We start from the raw sequence: 18,246 nt of genomic DNA on the forward strand, positions 1-18,246 counted from the left end.
AGGTATCAAAAAAACCTAAACAATAATATTTTAATTTTATAATATTTTTATTTAACTTTTTTTCTCTTCTTTTTCAAAATCTAATAAAACGTTTTAACTCAAATTATTTCAATATTATTCACAAATCATTTCATTACCATTCACAAAATTTCATCTTATCTCATTATCTAAACATATCCTTAATGGCAGACAATGAAAATAAGAATGTGACTTAAACGAGGGTAAAATCATAGTATTTGGTGCAAGGAAAATAATGAAAACAAGAATTTTCGGACGAAGAAGCTGCATGATCAAACTAAAACGTGTCTGATGCAATCGATTTAGTTGCAATACAAACATTTTCGCAGCAGAATTATGCAAGTCCACGTTGTCAACCACAATCCATACGATTATGCCATGCGTGTGACTCAACAACAGTCTTGACTTCAGAAATGAATACATAAGATAAAATGTTTGCCCTCTAGATACTACGAGTTATGCCGTTTATCAGCTGCTGATCTTAGCTTCCACTACACTAGGCTACAAAGCACATGAGAATAATTGAGGAAAAATAATGCCTCGGGAACATGAGGCCTAATTCACAGAAGTGTTAGCAAAAAGAGACCAAGGCCAGAAACCAAACTCAGTGGCATTTGGAGACACCCACGTGTCCTTTCTGCACCTCCATAATATGGTTCGATCATTATCTCAAATCTACAATCTCCAACTGTGGGGTCTGTTTTAGTGATCATTGAAAGGTTGGGAAACTTGCAGGCAGCATCAAGTTGATTATTCCTCTGGTAGTAACTGTTAAATGCATAAGAGATGTTCCCCCGAGCATCCAAATTTCCACAAGATGTCCCATAGCCAAGGCTGGTGCAATCAGCACGTCCACAGGCATAACTCACGCTTGGTTGCACTTGTGGGTCATCAAGTTTAGCCGATGGCTTCATCACACACCACTTGCGATCCAAGTAGTCCACATTTCTAGCCTGAACCAAGGATCCTGAATTTGTGGTACCAAGGTTAAGTGGGTATTTTGGTACCCCGTAATAAGTAAATACCCCCCAGTGGCGTTCAAAATTTCCTGGATCAATACTCTTAGCATCCTCATCAATCAAACTAAATAGATATGCATCAACTGTCACAGGTCTCATAGGGGTCCCTCTTCCACCGGATATATGGGACATAAAACCTTGGTTGAACCTCTGAGCATACATTCGGTTAGCATTCCGATCTCCATCAGTTGGCCACCCAATCTCACCAACTATGATTGGCAAGTTTCCAAACCCATTTTTTTGTAGGGCCCACACAAGTGTGTCATAATTTGCATCAAACATATTGTAATAGGACGTCCCACCATCATTTAGAGGTGTTGCATTGCCATCAAAGAAGGCATACTCAACAGGGAAGTCGGGGTCAATGTAGAGGCTTATAAATGGGTAGATGTTAACAGTAAAGGGGCCACTATTGTCACTCAAGAACTTGACAATGGCTAGCATTAGGTCGTGGATATCAGCTCTGAAGTCACCACCGGAAGGAAGGCCAGTTGAGCTTGCATATACATCAGCATTAAGGGGGACTGTTACCTTGACTTGGTTGCTAAGACCGGCCTTTATCAGCGCAGATTGTACATTCTGCAGGGCAGGGAAAGTTGTTTTGAGGAAGCTTCCGTTGTATGTTTCCAAGAACGGTTCATTTCCAACTGCAACATACCTGTAGATTCATTTCTTTTGAATGTTGGTAAGATGGGAAGTTGTTGACATTTTGCAATATAAGCCAGAAGTGAAACTCCTTTATATCGGTACAGAGATTTTATTAAGCATCATTGTGAAGTAAGAGTAAAAAACCAAATGAGTTCAATATGGTCTTAGAGACTTCATAGGAGATATATCATTACTTTTGAAACAATCTTATTGGAAGAATAAGTTTCCATTCAGCAGCCCCAACTCCAGGCTTCTCTTCTCCTAGGAGTTTGTTACTATTATTATTTTTTCAAACTAACAAGAAGTATTGCTAAAACTTGTACTTCAGAAAGATCGATGTTAACTTTCTTTTTTTAGATATGTGATCGATGTTAACTCACAATGAGTCAGCACATAAATGAGCATAAGAGAAAACAAGATGTTTAGCAATATGGTTGTGGGTTGGGCATAATTTGGTTATCAAATGCTGGGGAGACACGACCATGCTTTGCTGCAAAGTACAATGCTTGCAAACAAATCTAAAACCTCTCATGCCGGGTTCCTTTTTCTTCTCATATTGACCAACAAAATTGTACACTAAATTTCCAACTAGCCAAAGATATCCCCTTTAGTTTTTGGTTGGCATAGAAAATTTATAATTTATAAACAGTACGACTTGAGGCATATAAATCTGAAAGGCCTCGAGATGTGAAAAAAAACTGCTTGGACTACAAACAGGCCTAATAAATAGTTAAATTGAGTATTTGGGAGGCAAGACACTCATGCACACAAGGAATCATTCTAGATTGAAGAGAAAGCATCATGGCACTGATGCCAGTCTTTTCCTTTGTTCTTACTCATTTCATAAAATAAATGTTTCATAAACTTTCAACTGAATATGAAAAACAATGATCAATTTTGCTCAAAATCACAGCAATTCTTAAAGAAGTTCCATCCTATGCAGTTTTCCATAAAAAGAGCAATGGCTGCACTAGTATGTAATGCGATTTATTAAAGCTTAATGGAAAGGCCAAAAAGAAGTATGAGATATATATATATATATATATTTTTTGATAAGTATGAGATATTTTATGATGGTTTATATATGGAGGAGTATATGGCGGATTCATTGTCATATTGTTTTACCAAGTTCTAACGAGCCCTGGAAAGACCATGTTCCCATGGAAGAGTATATGGCAGATGCCAGACAAAAACTCCTTCAAAAGCAACGTTTTTCGTCTGGACAACATCATTGGACAAGATTCTCACCAGAGATAATTTAAGAAAATGCCAGGTAATAGTGTTGGACTGGTGTTGCATGTGTAAGAAGAATGGTGAATTAGTAGATCATCTACTTTTACATTGTGAGATGGCCAGGACCACGTGGGATGCTTTTTTTGTGAAAATTGGATTATCATGGTCATGCATCTTCGATTGATGGATTTCCTAACAAGCTGGAGAGGCCTCCGAGGTAATTCACAAGTGGTAGCAATCTAGAGAATGGTTCCTATATGTATGTGTTGGGGTATTTGGCAGGAGAGAAATGATAGAAGCTTCAAAGATTGCGAGAGAACAAAGGAGGTATCAAATTGACCGAATGCCTCTCACCATTGTGAGAATTCCATTAAATAGAAAAGTCTGGTAGCTATACATGGAAACTCTATATATGGAAAACTAGCTATACACAACTACACAGTTACAACTATACATGGCAAGGCTAAGAAAGGAAAACTAATCTGTACAGCTGATGTAAATAAGGTAAGAAAGATATTAATAGAATCTCCAATCATAGAATCTGCCGATCTTATTGACATCCCCCCTCAAATTGATGCAGTCTGATCAAGAAGCATCAATTTGCCAACTAGAAATTGATGTTGTGGTTGTGGCAAAGCTTTGGTGAAGGCATCAACTGTCTGAAGATCCGTATATATATGAGGAAGAGTAAGTATTTTCTCATCATAGTCCTCACGAATGTAGTGACAATCAACCTCTATGTGCTTGGTGTGTTTATGGAAGATTGGATTGGCAGCAATCTGAATAGCACTAGTGTTGTCGGCATAAAGAGGAGTAGGCTTGTTCTGAGAGAAACCAAGCTCTCCCAACAACCCACGAAGCCAAACAATCTCAGAGGAAGCAAAAGACATGACACGATATTTGAACTCGGTGGAGGACTTGGAGACCCGAGTTTGTTTCTTACTTTTCCACGAAATAAGTGCATTGCCAAGAAACATGCACCAACCAGTGATGAACGGCGATTATTCACACAACCCGCCCAATCAGCATCACTATAAACCACCAACTAAATTGGTGATGCAGTAGGAAAGTAAAGACCACAATCAGAAGTACTCCTTAGGTACCAGACAATGTGACTGACAGTAGCCAAGTGTGGAAGACAGGGAGTCTGCATAAACTGACTAACCTTCGATAGAGAGAAGGATCAGGTAAATACTCGACCCCTTCCTAAAGACCTACCAATGCAATCAACTCTTGAGTATACTTGTACTGATGTAAGAAAGTACCGAAAGGAATAGATTTCACTTCAAAACCTAAGAAATATTGCAGAGGACCTAAATCCTTCATGTGAAAAGAGGCTTTGAAGACCAAATGCAGAAAAAGCTGAGACGATCATCTGCTGGACCATCTCAGGAGTGAGGACAGCCTAACTAGTACTTGTTGTAGTGACTATCGGAGCTACAATAGGTGAAGATTGTGTCACAGGTGTAGCTTGGACAGCAGCTTGAAAGGCCTTTGCTTGCCGATTTTGAGGACGAATTGGACACTCTTTAATGATGTGCCCCGGTTTCTTGCAATAATTACAATATATAATTACAATATGGCTTTGTGCAGTTGGTAGCAATATGGCCAAATTCTTTGCAACTGTAGCACTAGATTTGACCTTTTCCTCTTCCTCTTCCTCTTCCCTGAGCTGCATAGGCGACATTCACCATCTCTGAATGCAGGCTCTCTTGTCCCATTCCTGCTTGAGTAGCCAATCTCTGTTCTTCCCGCAGCAACTCTCCAAGACAAACATATAATGTAGGAACTGGATTTCAGTTTAATAACTCAGCCCGTGTAGCCTCATATTTTGGCCTTAATTTCATCACAAATTGATCACGTCTACTCTCCTCATGAACTTTTTGAAGTGCGGACAGTGCCCCCTTGGTAGGAGTGAACAAAAACGGATAGAACCAGCCAGCACCAACTAAAACCGGTTGCCGGAGTCAGGAATCGACCGGAACTGGTGGAGAATTGGTCAGGATGCGGTTGGAATTTGAAGAAACTGACATCGGTCCGGTTTGGTCCCCGTTTGAACCTGTCAAACCGGTGAACCAACCAATATAATTATATATCTATTTTTATATATATTTAAGTGAAACGATGTCGTTTCAGACTTAGGTTTAATCCCCCCGCCCTGCGTCTTCTCTTATTCTCTCTCTCTCTCTCTCTACGACAGCAACGACGCATCTTTGAGCCCTCCAAGTCTAGCCTCCAACGGCAGCAAGCCCAACCTCCAGCCATCCCTCTCCACCGTTCCCAGTTCCAGCAAACGGCATCGTTCTCTCTCCCTCTCTCTCTTTCTCTCACAGATTCGCCTATTGTTTTGTATTTTGTTGATTTTGTTGTGAATCAATGATATTTGTTGTAAGTTTTCTAGTTTTTTGTTGTGAATCACTGTGTTTTTCTCTCCCTCATTGCCACCGACGACGCCGGCAAACCGACCGGAAGAAAACCAAGACCAACGTCGACAGTTTTCTTCCCTTTCATCAGCCTGTTTCGGTCAAGATGATCCCAGTTTCAGCAAGTCAGTGCGGTTTCAGTTTTGGACCCAAACCGCACCAACACCTTCGGTTTTCACCCCTACTCCTTGGGTACCTTAGCATGTATAATACCTGAATATTCGCTCCAATAGAAAGGTTACCTTGACTGAAATTTGCTCTCCCATTCCGACTGAAGATGTCCCAGCAGCCAAGAGAATGCGTGCATCCTTTGCCTCCCATGGACCGAGTTCCTTGGGGTCTTTAGAGGCTGAAGATGTCCCATCAATATGTCCCCACAACTCCTTTCTTTCACAAACATCAACTGAAACTCCCAACTAAGATAGTTCTTGCCGTTGAAATGAATAATAGAGTTTTCTCCAGACATTGTGAAGATAGAAATAACCCAGAAAAAAACACCATAAAAGAGCCTAAAAGCTGAGAACAAACCTTCAAATAACTTGAGAATATCGATAATCAAAGATCTCCAAGAGCCCAGCAGTGAAGAAACCCAAAGAAAATTCCAAGATAGCACCACAGATGTGCTGCCGCAACCACCAGAAAAACAAGAACACAAAAAAAAACTAGGCTAGAGTCCGAGAGCCCCTAGGGCTAAATCCGAGAAAACCAAAAGAAAAAAAAACTAGGAAGTGTGTATACTCTAAGTTCAGAACACAAGCTTTGATATCATATCAGATTGACCGAATGCCTCTCACCTTTGTGAGAATTCCATTAAATAGAAAAGTCTGGTAGTTATACATGGAAACTCTATATATGGAAAACTAGCTATACACAACTATACAGTTACAGCTATACACAACAAAGCTAAGAAAGGAAAACTAATATGTACACCTGATGTAAATAAGGTAAAAAAGATATAGATAGAATCTTCCAATCATAGAATCTGTCAATCCTATTGACAGGAGGAGCTTACAGTTTTCTTTTTTAAATCATTGTTCTTATGGGCAAGAGCAATTGTTTGTAATGGGCTAAATGCCCATGATATTCTAATTTCAGTTGTAAACTCTAGCTAGGTACTTCTCATGTATACTCCCTGTGTATTTGGGTTTTGCCTACTTTTAATGAATAAAACTTCTTGAAAAAAAAATGAATAAAACTTCTTGATTACCTATAAAAAAAAAATATATATATATATATATATATATATATGATGGAGGATGTTGTTGCATATAATAAAGCTTAATGGACAGAAAAAGTCATTAGCAGACTGAAAATAGCTGGGATGCTACTTAAGTTTAGATTATTGAACAAGATTAGAGCTTTTAAGTTCAAGTTCAAGTTCAGGTGTCATTTGTTTTTCAATTTAATACACTTCATTATTTATCATATTGATAAAAAAAAATACACCAAAAAGGTCATCCCGAAGGTATTCTCAAGAAAGAAAACTCTTTTTCATGATGCAAGATCCATAGAGTACGCAGCACAAGACAGAATGAACAATAAAACAAGTGGAGTGTGTTCCATAGATTGAGATTCTCCACAAATCAATCGCTATCTACTTTGATGATGGTTAGTACTATGATACAAATTAAGAAAGTCATTCAAGAGAATGATGCATAGTGCTCAAGCACCATACGACCTTATTAGGTTGGCTCTGATACCATTTGTTACAACCTAGAGAAACGTTAGTCATATCTGCACTATACTTCAAAAGAACTAATCAAAGTTACAATTGAAACTCCCTAAAATCACTAGTTCGCCTAGTTTCACAACCCATTTTATAATGAAGATAACTTTAACTTAATAGCATGGGGATGATGGTATTTGAATGAAGTGAGTGGGCCACGTGGGGTGGGGCTTTGGAAGCACATAAAAAGAGGAAGGGATACATATTCTAGCTATACCCGATTTGACGTTGGTGATGGGCCTCTCTAAAGGTAGTCTTCTTTGTTTGAACGGCTTCATTGGAAAATATCCTCACATTAGACAACCTAAGGAAATGCCGAATCATTATCATGGATTGATGTTGTATGTGCAAAAAGAATAGGGAGTCTGTTATCATCTACTACTCTATTATGAGATTACCATGAGCTCGTGGAATGAATACTTTGCTGGGGTGGGATCAGCTTGGGTGATGCCAAGAAGGGTAATCGATCTCCTAGCATCTTGGAGAGGCCTTCAAGACAATTCACAAATTGCAACAATATGGAAGATTGTTCCGATATGCCTATGGCGGGTTCTGAGTCAAGAGAGGAACGAGATAAATTTTAAAGATTGAGAGCGGCCAATCGATGAGCTTAGAACCTTCTTCTTTAATACTTTACTCGTTTAAATGTAATTGATTTAATGGCATGAACTTTCATGAATTTCTTGTATCACAAGATTATTAGGAATAGCGATTCTTCTTTAATACTTTACTCCATCGTTTAAATGTAATTGATTTAATGGCATGGACTTTCATGAATTTCTTGTATCACAAGATTATTAAGAATAGCGATTATGTCCCGTGTTCTTGGGCATTTACCTATTCTTATGATTAATAAAATTTTGTTTACCAATCAGAAGAAATATTTGGACAGATGAGATGCTGTCAAGGGTAGCATTCTTTGTCTGGTTGGCATCATTAAGGAAGCTCTTAATGACAGATAAGTTGTAGAAGATAATTGTTTTGGCAATGGACTAGTGTTGTATGTGTAAATAGGGTGGAGAAACAAATGATCATCATCTACTTCACGGCAAGGCGGCTTGAGACTTATGAGCATTGTCGTGTCATACATTTGGGCTTGCATGGGTCATGCCCCCAATTGGTGTGGATTTGATGGCTTGCTAGTGAAGTCCCCCTCAAGAAACACAACTTAGATGTTTGGAGGATGGTTCTGTTATGTCTGATCTGGTGCATTTGGTAGGAATATAATGCTTGAAAATTTGAAAATCATGCGAAGATGGTGTTAGATTTAAGAGTCAACATGTTCAATACTCTATTTTTGGATGGCATCACACGATAGCTTTTGCTCCTCTAGATTTGTAGAGTTATTGGAATTGTGTTCCTTTTCTTCATCTCACTAGTTTTTAGATTTGTTTCCTCTGAATAAATCACTTTACCTATAAAAAAGACTGACCCAAAAAAGGGGAAAAAGGAAGAAGAAAAAAGTTGTAAGAGACGGTTTAACAACTCATTATGGTCAAAAGACTCAACAAATTAGAGATTTAAGGTGTGTTTGGGTAGTGAGAGTACTTGAGATACTCTCACTACTATTCTTTACTTTATTATTACTTTTCACCTACTTTTATACTATTCATTACTTTTCACCTACTTTTTACTACTATTCAATATTTTATTATTACTTTTTCATTACTTTTTCACTACTACTCACAAACATTCTCAATACTTCTCAGGTATTCTCACTACCCAAACCAAGAGTATTATGATAAAACAAGAACTCAAGTAAATCTTGAATTAGAATGTTGTTAACGATACTGTCCAAGTAAAACAGATCAACCTCAAGTTCAACAATTTAAGGAAAATAAGAACTAAAGCCTAGCCCATGGAAAGTGCCTTGTTGCGAAGCTGAGGTGCCAATCAATATCTTCTGAAAATGAATAAACATCAAAAAGTAATCTTTCAAATAAAAGGTAGGAGCTAAGAATGTTAGAAGGCCTAGTTAATTCAAATTGGAAACAAAAACCGCATGAAATCAAAGAAACAGCAATATTTTCTACGTTAAATCAATTTAACTTTGAGAAAATTTAGTGAACAAAGCAAACGTAGCCTCTAAAAATAGTCAGCGACAAAGATTCATGAAATGCCGGCAGTCAAACCAATCACTAATTATTCCAATGCATGATATTTGACTAGCAGATAACAAATGCCATACCTACTATTGCTTTATCCTTCGTCGATGGATCGTTTTACAGATACCGATTTCCGTCAAACCACTAGCTGATTTACTTCCCAGACCCATTGAACAACTATAGCCATACTACTTACAAGAAGTCTCAGGTTATAAAATCGCTTAGCCGTTAATTAATTAATTAATTAAGTAGTAATGAGGCATTGGTACGGAGTTGCGTCAGCTGTAGAACCACATCTACAACAAGATGATATGAACAAGAAGTTCATTTACCGAGATATGGAGTTGGAAGTGGGGAAAGTTACCTTTTCAATCAATTCAATCAACGAAAATGCAGGAAAAAAATATTGCAGCAGAGGCAGTTAGCATAATACTAAAGCAATTACTGAAGTTAACATCTTTGGCAGAAATAATTAGGACAATAAAAAAGGTGAAGAGAAGGGAGCAGTAAGCACACCTGATGTTAACATTATTAGTCGTGATGTGCGTGGAGACATTTTTGGCAACCCATTTCTCAGCAGCCTTCACGCTGCTGGCCAGAGACTGAAGCATATCATTAGGAATCCCGACCATGACCTCAATCCCAGATTTACCTAGAGCTCTCAATGCCCCATAATCCGCATCGAAAAGCTTAACCTTTTGAAATCCGTTATCTCTCAGCAGCCTCACCACTGTGTCTGGAGGCAGAGGGTGGCTTGCCTGCGTTCCCCAGTTGGCACCAATACCACTCACCGTGCATACCATTAAGCACAATGAAACCAACCCGATAGCCAACGAAAACCAACCCATGATCTTTTTCAAGTCTGCGAACCAGCTTCTACGCAAAAGACCCACGAAACCAAGGGAGTGGGAGCTCAAATTTACTGGCTATATGAATACCTAAATGGTGCCGGAAAAGGAAGTGTGGGGAGCTGATCTAAGAAACATAACCAGTACACGAGAAAAACAAGAGCTTTTACGGTTGAATCCCACATCAAAACACAAACGTAATGGTACCCATGATTGTCACGTTGCTACATAGAACTTCACATCGAGATAACCCCACAAGGTAAAGTGGAAAATGCACAGAATCCGGTTTTACAGCTCAACAGCTAGCTAAGCTCGGGTGAGATTATTGAAAACAAATGTTAAAAATTTTAGAATATAAAAGAAAATATATTTGGAAGTATTCAAGCTTGGGGGATAAGGTAGTGAAGTAAAATAATACAAATCTGATACGAGATTGATAATACTAGAAATCAATGGAGAGATGGACTCGAAAAAATACAAGAAAGGAAAATAGACATAAAGATCAAACTGAAACTTGTGAAAATGAAAGACATGACACGAACGGGTTAAGGACCTTGTGCTGGAGGAAAACGTGAGCTCGAGAATACTCGATCCTCGAAAAGGGAAACCACTCCGAGACGGAGAGGGAGAGCAGTGAAAAAGGTGAGCGAGTACAGAGCGAGCGAAGATGCCAGAGAACTAGACACACACTGACACTCTACAGTCTACACTTGAAGACGAAACTTTAAAAAAGGTAGGCGCACAGCGGGTGTGTCTCTGGGCCGAGTAACGCTGGATATAAATTTTCATCACGTAATGTTACGTAAAATTGTGAAGGGTACAAATATTATATAATTATTTTAAAAGTTAATGAGATTTATTATTTAAAAATTAATTTTTTTTATATTAATTTCGTATTTATTTATTTTTTAAAAAATATTATGCGACACTTACATACTCACGACTGTAACAATCATTTTTCTTTGACCACGCTTACTTTACTAAAATTTTCTAAAATTTTTTAAAAATTTTCAAATCAAACCAAATATTTTTAAATGTTTTAAAAAAAAATCTATTTCAAATTTTTATCTAATTATTTTTAAATATAAAAATTAATACAAATTTTATAACAGATTAATCTGACAAAATTATATCAGAATAAAGTTTTATTTTTATTTATTTATTTATTTTTACAAACTTCAATATAATATTTATTTTAAAAAGTATTTGTATTTAAAATCTTTTCCCATTTCTCGTAACCGAATCTCAAATATTTCTAAACTGTTTTATAACTAAGCATGGCCTTAATACATACAACACTCAAGAGGTAAGGGCAAACTTATGTGCGAGCCCAACGTCACAGGTTTGATTTCTCTTGAGGTTAAGACCTCGTTTATTTTTAGAAAATATATCATTTCATCTCACTTCATAATTAAAATTTTTTCAAATCTCCACATAAAATAAAAATAAATAATTTAACTTTTTCAAATCTCAAAATAAAAGTAATATTAAAAATATATTATAACAATATTTTATTCAATTTTTTAATTTTAATCTCAACTCATCTCATCTCATCTCTAAAAACAAACGAGTCCTCATCTCATCTCAAACATAAATTGCGAAGTGCAAGTTATGGCGGTGGATTGCTATTCTACCCCAGGGGCCTGATCAACTTACCCTGGCTGTTCTACCCCTCCAGTGATGAGGTTATCCAGGACGGCACCTCCAGGAGGGTGTAGGTCATGCACCGCTTGGAAAGCCCCGACAGGCTTTAGTCTGTGACTCACCCTGTCGGGCTCAAGGGGGAGCGAGAAGGTGCATGGTCCCAAAGGCAGACACTGAACGGACGAAAGTTCCCCAGATGAAGGCTCTATTTCCCTTTTTTTTTTGTAATGCGTTATTTAACTATTGTAAACTTATTATTTAATGAAATGCATGATATTCATGGACAATGCAATATATCTACTTTGAACTTTCACGTTATCCACAAAACATCGACAAGACGATCTACAATTAACATAATCTACAACGATAAAATATCGTCAAATCAACTTATACCTTCCATGCGATATCAACAGGCGGAAAAGGGTCCAGTCCCAAACTGCTCAAACAGCGTACCTCCCGCGGGATCGAAATGAGAGCTAGGCTTAAGGTTGCTCTACCCTTCATGCGATGGAGAGCGGGTCCTGCCCTCCCGCGGCCCTAGCAATTTACCCCGACCCCCATCGTAGCAAAGAGCGGACCAATCATATCGATGTCCGAAAAAGTTCCCTCCCCTGCAGGGTACCAAAAGGAGGAGTACGCCAAAGGCTGCTTCATCCTTCTCGCGGCGGAGTGTGGGCCAGCTCTTAGCAACTTGAAGACAAAGACTTACCTTCCTTGCGAGCGTCAACAGACAGGAACGGGTCCAGTCTCAAATTGCCCATACCTTCTGCGGGATCAAAGGGAGAGTTAGGCCGCTCTACTCCTCCTGCGATGGAAAGCGGGACCATAGGCCAAAGGGCCCAGGTTTGCAAAGTCTAACTCCTACAAAGTTAAGTATAAAATTATGATGACATTCTTATCTGCCAACAAGGAATTAAATGCACAACACCAATGGACGAGAGCGGGTCCAGTTCTAAACTGTTCAGACAACTTACCTCCTCGTGGACCAAGGAGATGGGTCGAGCCAAATGACGCCTTGTCTCCCAGCAATTGAGAGCGGGATCAGCCGCACAGCTATCCGAATAACCTACACCGGCCTCCAGTGCAGCAAAAAGTAGTATATTCAAACTCTACGTCCACGAAGCCCCTTGGGGGGTATAGAGGCGGGTTGGCAAAACGCTTCCTAACCTCTCCCCCCAAGGAGGCAACCAAAGTCTCCCTGACACGACTTAACTCTAAGAGGGGGGTTTCCTTCCCCTCTAAGTCGACGACAACGAGCAAGGGCCAACACACGCTAATGGCACTTCTCTCTTCTTTCAATTACATACCAGAATAAAGCGCAACAATGCATAAAGGAAGAACGAAAAGGACTAGGCGAGGTAAAGCAAATCTAAGAGATGAATGATAAAAAAGCAAAAATCGGAGTAAGGAAAAAGCAGAGAGACATTGGTCTCGTCAAACAAAATCGCTAAAGGCCCCAAGGGGACAACTACCTAATAAGGGCAAACGAAGGCAGCGCAAGGGGGTGGACCGTAAGCTTTGTATGATGACAATTCCCTTGCCTAACGTCAAACCCATAATTTCCTGCGACAAAGCCCCTCAGGACGACCATATAAAAGAAGAAGAAGAAGAATAAGGGAAAACATGGAAGGAAATGTCGGGAAGAGCAAAATGACAAAAAGAAAATATCGTAAAGACAAGCAGCCTAGCACAACAAAAATACGAAACAATTTCATTAACGATCAAAAGTTACACACAAGCCGCATGGCGACGACGCACAGGTATATACATTTACAAAAGGTAAATAAGAGCAAAATGAAAGAACAACAGCGGCACCAAGAAGCTAGGATGTAGCGACGTCAGACACTATGAGCGGAGACCTCGACATCGGGAGCGCCAGCCTCAAGGACGTCAGGATTAGGATCCCCGGGCTCGGAAGCAACAGGCTCGAACATGGCAGGGAAGACAGGACCTGTAAAAGCATTGAGGATCTCTTTTATCCTCAACTTGCGACTGAACGCGAAAACTTTTTCGTCAACGACAACCTGGGTAAGGTCAAGGTCCTGCAAATATTTCTCGAGAGTCTGTGAACATAGCTTCAGTCTCTCCATAATGTGGTCCCGCTTCGACCTAAGGCCCTCAGCACACTCGTGCCCCCATGCGGTATCGCGGACGCTCACGATCAATTTTATCTGGCTATCCAAGTGGGAGGCGACCTTTTGCACCCTGGATAGGTTGCCTCGAAGATCTGTAATAAGTTGATCCATCCGCTAGGCGTCTTCCTTTACTTTCTTCTTTAGCCTCTTCCAACGACGGTTAAGCTTCTTGGTTTTCCTATGCTCCTCCTCCAAGGCAAGTCGTATCATCCTCAGCTCTTGCTCTAGCCACTCCCTCTCTTCACTCTCGCCGTGAGCGCACTGAAGAGAAGTCTAGGTCATCACGCGAAGGTCCTGATTTTTCTACTCAACGACCTCCTGGCCATCCACAATGAAAGTCGTTTGATGAGAGGAACTCTGACAACAAGAGAGGTCGACTTGGAACGGTCAGAAAAGGGAATTTAGAAAACAACAAAATAAATGAAAAAGAAGGGAAAAAAAAGTCACTGAACCTTAGAGAAAAAGCCAAACAAACACTTGGCGATCTGACTGATATCTTCTGCACCACACCCCCTGGTTTCCAATTGGGCCAAATGGGGGATGACTTCCATTGAGCATCAGAGGCTTGTGCGGCCACCTCGGCCCGATGAGTCATGTCGGCAATCTCTTTGGCACGCATGCCTGCCTGGGCAGGCGGATCTCCACACGAACCCCTCAAACCTGTGCCGACTACAACATCTAGAAGGAGACCACCTTCCGCTTGGTGCTCTGCCTCCGTGACACGATTACTAGAAGTAGTGGTTGCTGCCCTCTCAATAATGAGGTCCAAGCCTCCAAGCGACTCAAGCTCCTCCCCACCTACCGCAAACATTGGATAATCCCCTCCCACGACAGCAAGTGAAGGCATTGTCTCAACCTCACCTTCTAAGGAGTGACTGCTGGCAGTTGAACGACCACGACAGCCAGCTGAGGAATCCTGACAGCTAACACTCCTCGAAGTAGGGTGCCAAGGTCATCGGTTTTCGAAAACACGTCATAGACATCAGTTGGCGGGGATGACATCACAGGAACCTCAGTCGAGGGGCCTCTCATCGATGGGTCCAAGGGCTTCAAAGGGAAAGATTCCGCCTGCACCTCCACGTCAACAGCACAATGGGACGCTTCCACCGATGTCACCAGGACGACGGGACAATGGGTCTTAGGCGTAGCTGACGCCCGCCCTTTAGAAATTGGGGCTCTATAAAGGGGCCCACTGTTGACCCAACCCCCTCCAAGCGAGGTTTTTTCCCCTTGCCCGATTGAGAAAGATCCAGGGAGTGCTTTCGGGTAGGAGTGACCTAAGGCTAGGCAACAGTCACCAGACATTGTTGGAGTTCTTCTTCACCCACTCACGAACATTAGCGATACGTCGCAACTCAGCAGGGGTAGCTGTCGGACGCACTACCTTATTTTCCGGAACCTTTCCCCAATCAGTTCGAATCAAGAACTCACAACGATTCACTTGACCCATCGAGAACTCTCATCTGCAGCCAGACATGAAAAATAACTTTGGAGATCAATCATTCACCTTGTTGTATCGCGACTCCAGTTTGACAAGGGCATGCATCGCCCTAAAGCTGCAAACGTTCCTTTTCTGCCGCAACACCTTGTGAGTAAGGAGGAACTCATGGCCGGTAAGGTTAACTTGCTCCGAGTCCGACTCCAGCAAAACACATCGCTAGATGATACTGCGGCAAATCAGGAGCCTCCAAGCATTTGGGTGAAGCTGGGACGGGGCTAGACCAAGGCGCTCTAGCAAATCGGAGACTAGGCTAGGGAAAAGAAGCCTCAAGCCACACGAAAACATAGAAGGAAATAGGGCAACTCGGGAAGAGTGGTGGCCCTCACCATTGACGGCACCATCATGTGGACCAGAGACCTCGAAGATCACTGATTTCGGCACCTGGTATGTAAGGGCCAAATATGCCAACGTCACCGCTTGGAAGTTTGAACACCAAGAGCTGCCCCAGAAAGATGGCCCGACATCACCAACATCTGGAGCGTCTCCCCCATTGGAAGCCATGGGTTGGGTAAATTTCTCAGAGGCCGTTGACGAAGAAGTAGAATGTAGCAGAGACATGAGAAATGAGTATAAGTGAAAAGGAGGGGGAGTTAAGAGAATAAGGAGGACAAAAGGATTACAGTGCAGTGAATGAGGTAAGACCATAATCCAATCGCATTTATATAGGAGGAAGACATCAGTTAATCTCCCATACCTCGTGGTAGAAGGAAGAGGTGCGAGATGTTTCGAATCCCCAAAAATACCTACCACGAAGCGACGTGAAGGCGAAGAGCCGCTTAACGCCCTCGATACTGATACAACTGAAAAGACGCCATCAAATTTATCGAGAATTGTGCCAACAAAGGTGGGAAGGGAAACGATATTGGGATAGCCAAGCGACGAGGAACCATTTCAAACTTCGGAGCTATGCGTGCGTCAGCAAAGGGACCCTAACCTCGACATCGAGGTGGATTTAAGATTTAAAATAATTTCCACCGTACGAGTCTGATGAGAATTAGCGGGATAACTATAAGAGATCTTTCCACTCTTTGTCTTAACATGCCTGAGAAGGGCAATTGAGAGAACAAAAAGCGAAGGCGTAGCCCATAACTAGTAGACTCTTCAGCTTGGCCCACAGGTAGGCCCCCCTGGACGCAACCTCCATGAAGGAGCGTACTGCAGGGAGATGAGACTCCTCGACTTGAAAACCTTTGAACAGAGCCCAGCCTTTGAGTGCCTATCCACGTAAACAGGTGGGAAGTAAGAGGGACCCTCAATCATCTGACACAGAGACATCGTTGGACCACGAAGAACGCCAGCAAAATAAGGCAAATCGAGAAACCATACCTCATTAATATCACCACTACTTGAGATACACGCTGCATCATCAAAACTGTCGCAGTAGCACGCTGCATTAAAATATTCTAACAAAAGGAACAGTAAAAAGACACGGACTCTATGGGGGCATACACGATTTGTCTCCCTAGACTCTCGATATAAATAACAACTCCATGTACGAGAAATCTCTCTGATCCCTAGATTCTTTCACTTATTTACAAATTTTTAAAAGACGATACTAACTTTGGCATCAGAGACAGCCCCAAGGTCACCCTCTCCCAGTTGTCTTCTTCTCTATTTTCACATGCCCAATTCGAAAGACCTGAGTTGCTGGAACTTGACTTAAAAATGTACGAAATACGATGTTGACAGCTAGTTTAAGAAAAAAAATTTGTTAAAAAATAAGTTAAACTTAAAAACAGAAAGCTAAGAAAATCAGTTTAACTAAAAAAAATTAAACACTTGCATTTAACTAACTTAAAAAAATATAGTTTAAAAATATCTTTATATAAAAAAGACGTAAAGTTGAATAAAAATATAATAAAATTTAAATTGAATATAATTTTTGTTATGAGATTTGAAAAAATAATATTATTTTTTGTGAATTGTCAAGAAATTTGGAGAAGTTATTATGATTAGATAAAAAAGTTAAAAGTTTGAAATTGAAATATATTTTTGTGTTTAAATGATATTTGAAAATGAAATATCTAAAAATAACTAAAACTGTTGCTTTGCCAAATAAACCATGGGTCACCCATAATTGGATGGAGTTTAAAGAAAATATTTATATCATTATTGATAATACATCCTCCATTACTAGGTCCCTGATTATTTGAGGGGAAAAAAACTAAAGATGGAAATTGTATGGCATTATACAATGAGTTTATCCCCATAACATGCTGTGCAAATATCTTCAGTCTCACTCATTTTTAAATTGATGGATCGGTTGTGAAAATCTGAAATGCAGTGAAGTATACGAAACATTTTCTTACAGTAGTCAATAAGTTTAAATTATGTGCGGATATATAATATATCTTGAGTGATGGGCTTATTTTTCTTAACGTTCTAAATAGGTGGAACTTAAAATATATGATTAAGTGTGGTCTTGAAGTATTGCATTACGTTTGACCTGATGCAAAATAAAGAGGATTAATATGTGTAATAATCCTAAAAGGTTGGAGAAAGGCCACCAACCTTTGGTGATTGGAAAATTGTCGAGGCTCTTGTACTATTTTTGAATATATTTCCACGATATCACTTTGCGAATTTCAAGTTCAACTTACGTAACTTTAAATATGTTTATTAAAGAAGCTGCTACAATCTATAATTATTTGAACAAATTTATAAAAATGACGACGATAAGTTGAAAAGCATGATATTTAAATATAACAAAATTTGAGAGGATTTTGAGAAAATAAACAAAATATTATTTATTGTGGTTATACTTGATTTGTGTAATGTTTGCGCACTATATAATTGCAACAATAAAGATATAAATAACTAACACATTTCCTTGTTAACGTCGTATTTTGCATGCATTTGGACCGAGTTCTAGCAACTCGGATCTTCGAGTTTTCACCTGCACACTTAAACAAACATTAAGAATGAGGCTTTGGTGGTGGCTAGGGA

At 39.9% G+C, this 18,246-nt stretch overlaps 1 protein-coding gene across 1 annotated transcript; it reads right to left on the minus strand.

The window, feature by feature from the left end:
* Positions 1-287: 287 nt before the first annotated feature.
* Positions 288-10,763, minus strand: LOC121259782 (glucan endo-1,3-beta-glucosidase 6). Its single transcript, XM_041161522.1, has 3 exons — positions 10,574-10,763; positions 9,689-10,110; positions 288-1,695 (listed from the first exon to the last, which is right to left on the minus strand). The coding sequence occupies exons 2-3, from the start codon at positions 10,018-10,020 to the stop codon at positions 579-581; spliced, it is 1,449 nt and encodes a 482-aa protein (XP_041017456.1). The 5' UTR covers positions 10,021-10,110; positions 10,574-10,763; the 3' UTR covers positions 288-578.
* Positions 10,764-18,246: the final 7,483 nt, after the last annotated feature.

The sequence above is a fragment of the Juglans microcarpa x Juglans regia genome, chromosome 4D (genome assembly GCF_004785595.1).
Source record: "Juglans microcarpa x Juglans regia isolate MS1-56 chromosome 4D, Jm3101_v1.0, whole genome shotgun sequence".
NCBI lineage: Eukaryota > Viridiplantae > Streptophyta > Magnoliopsida > Fagales > Juglandaceae > Juglans > Juglans microcarpa x Juglans regia.

Excerpts from the sequence above, each read along its gene's own strand:
- LOC121259782 (XM_041161522.1), bottom strand. The coding sequence starts at position 10,020 with ATGGGTTGGTTTTCGTTGGCTATCGGGTTGGTTTCATTGTGCTTAATG. Across the intron at positions 1,696-9,688 it reads ACTAATAATGTTAACATCAG|GTATGTTGCAGTTGGAAATG; the intron begins GTGTGCTTACTG and ends ATGAATCTACAG.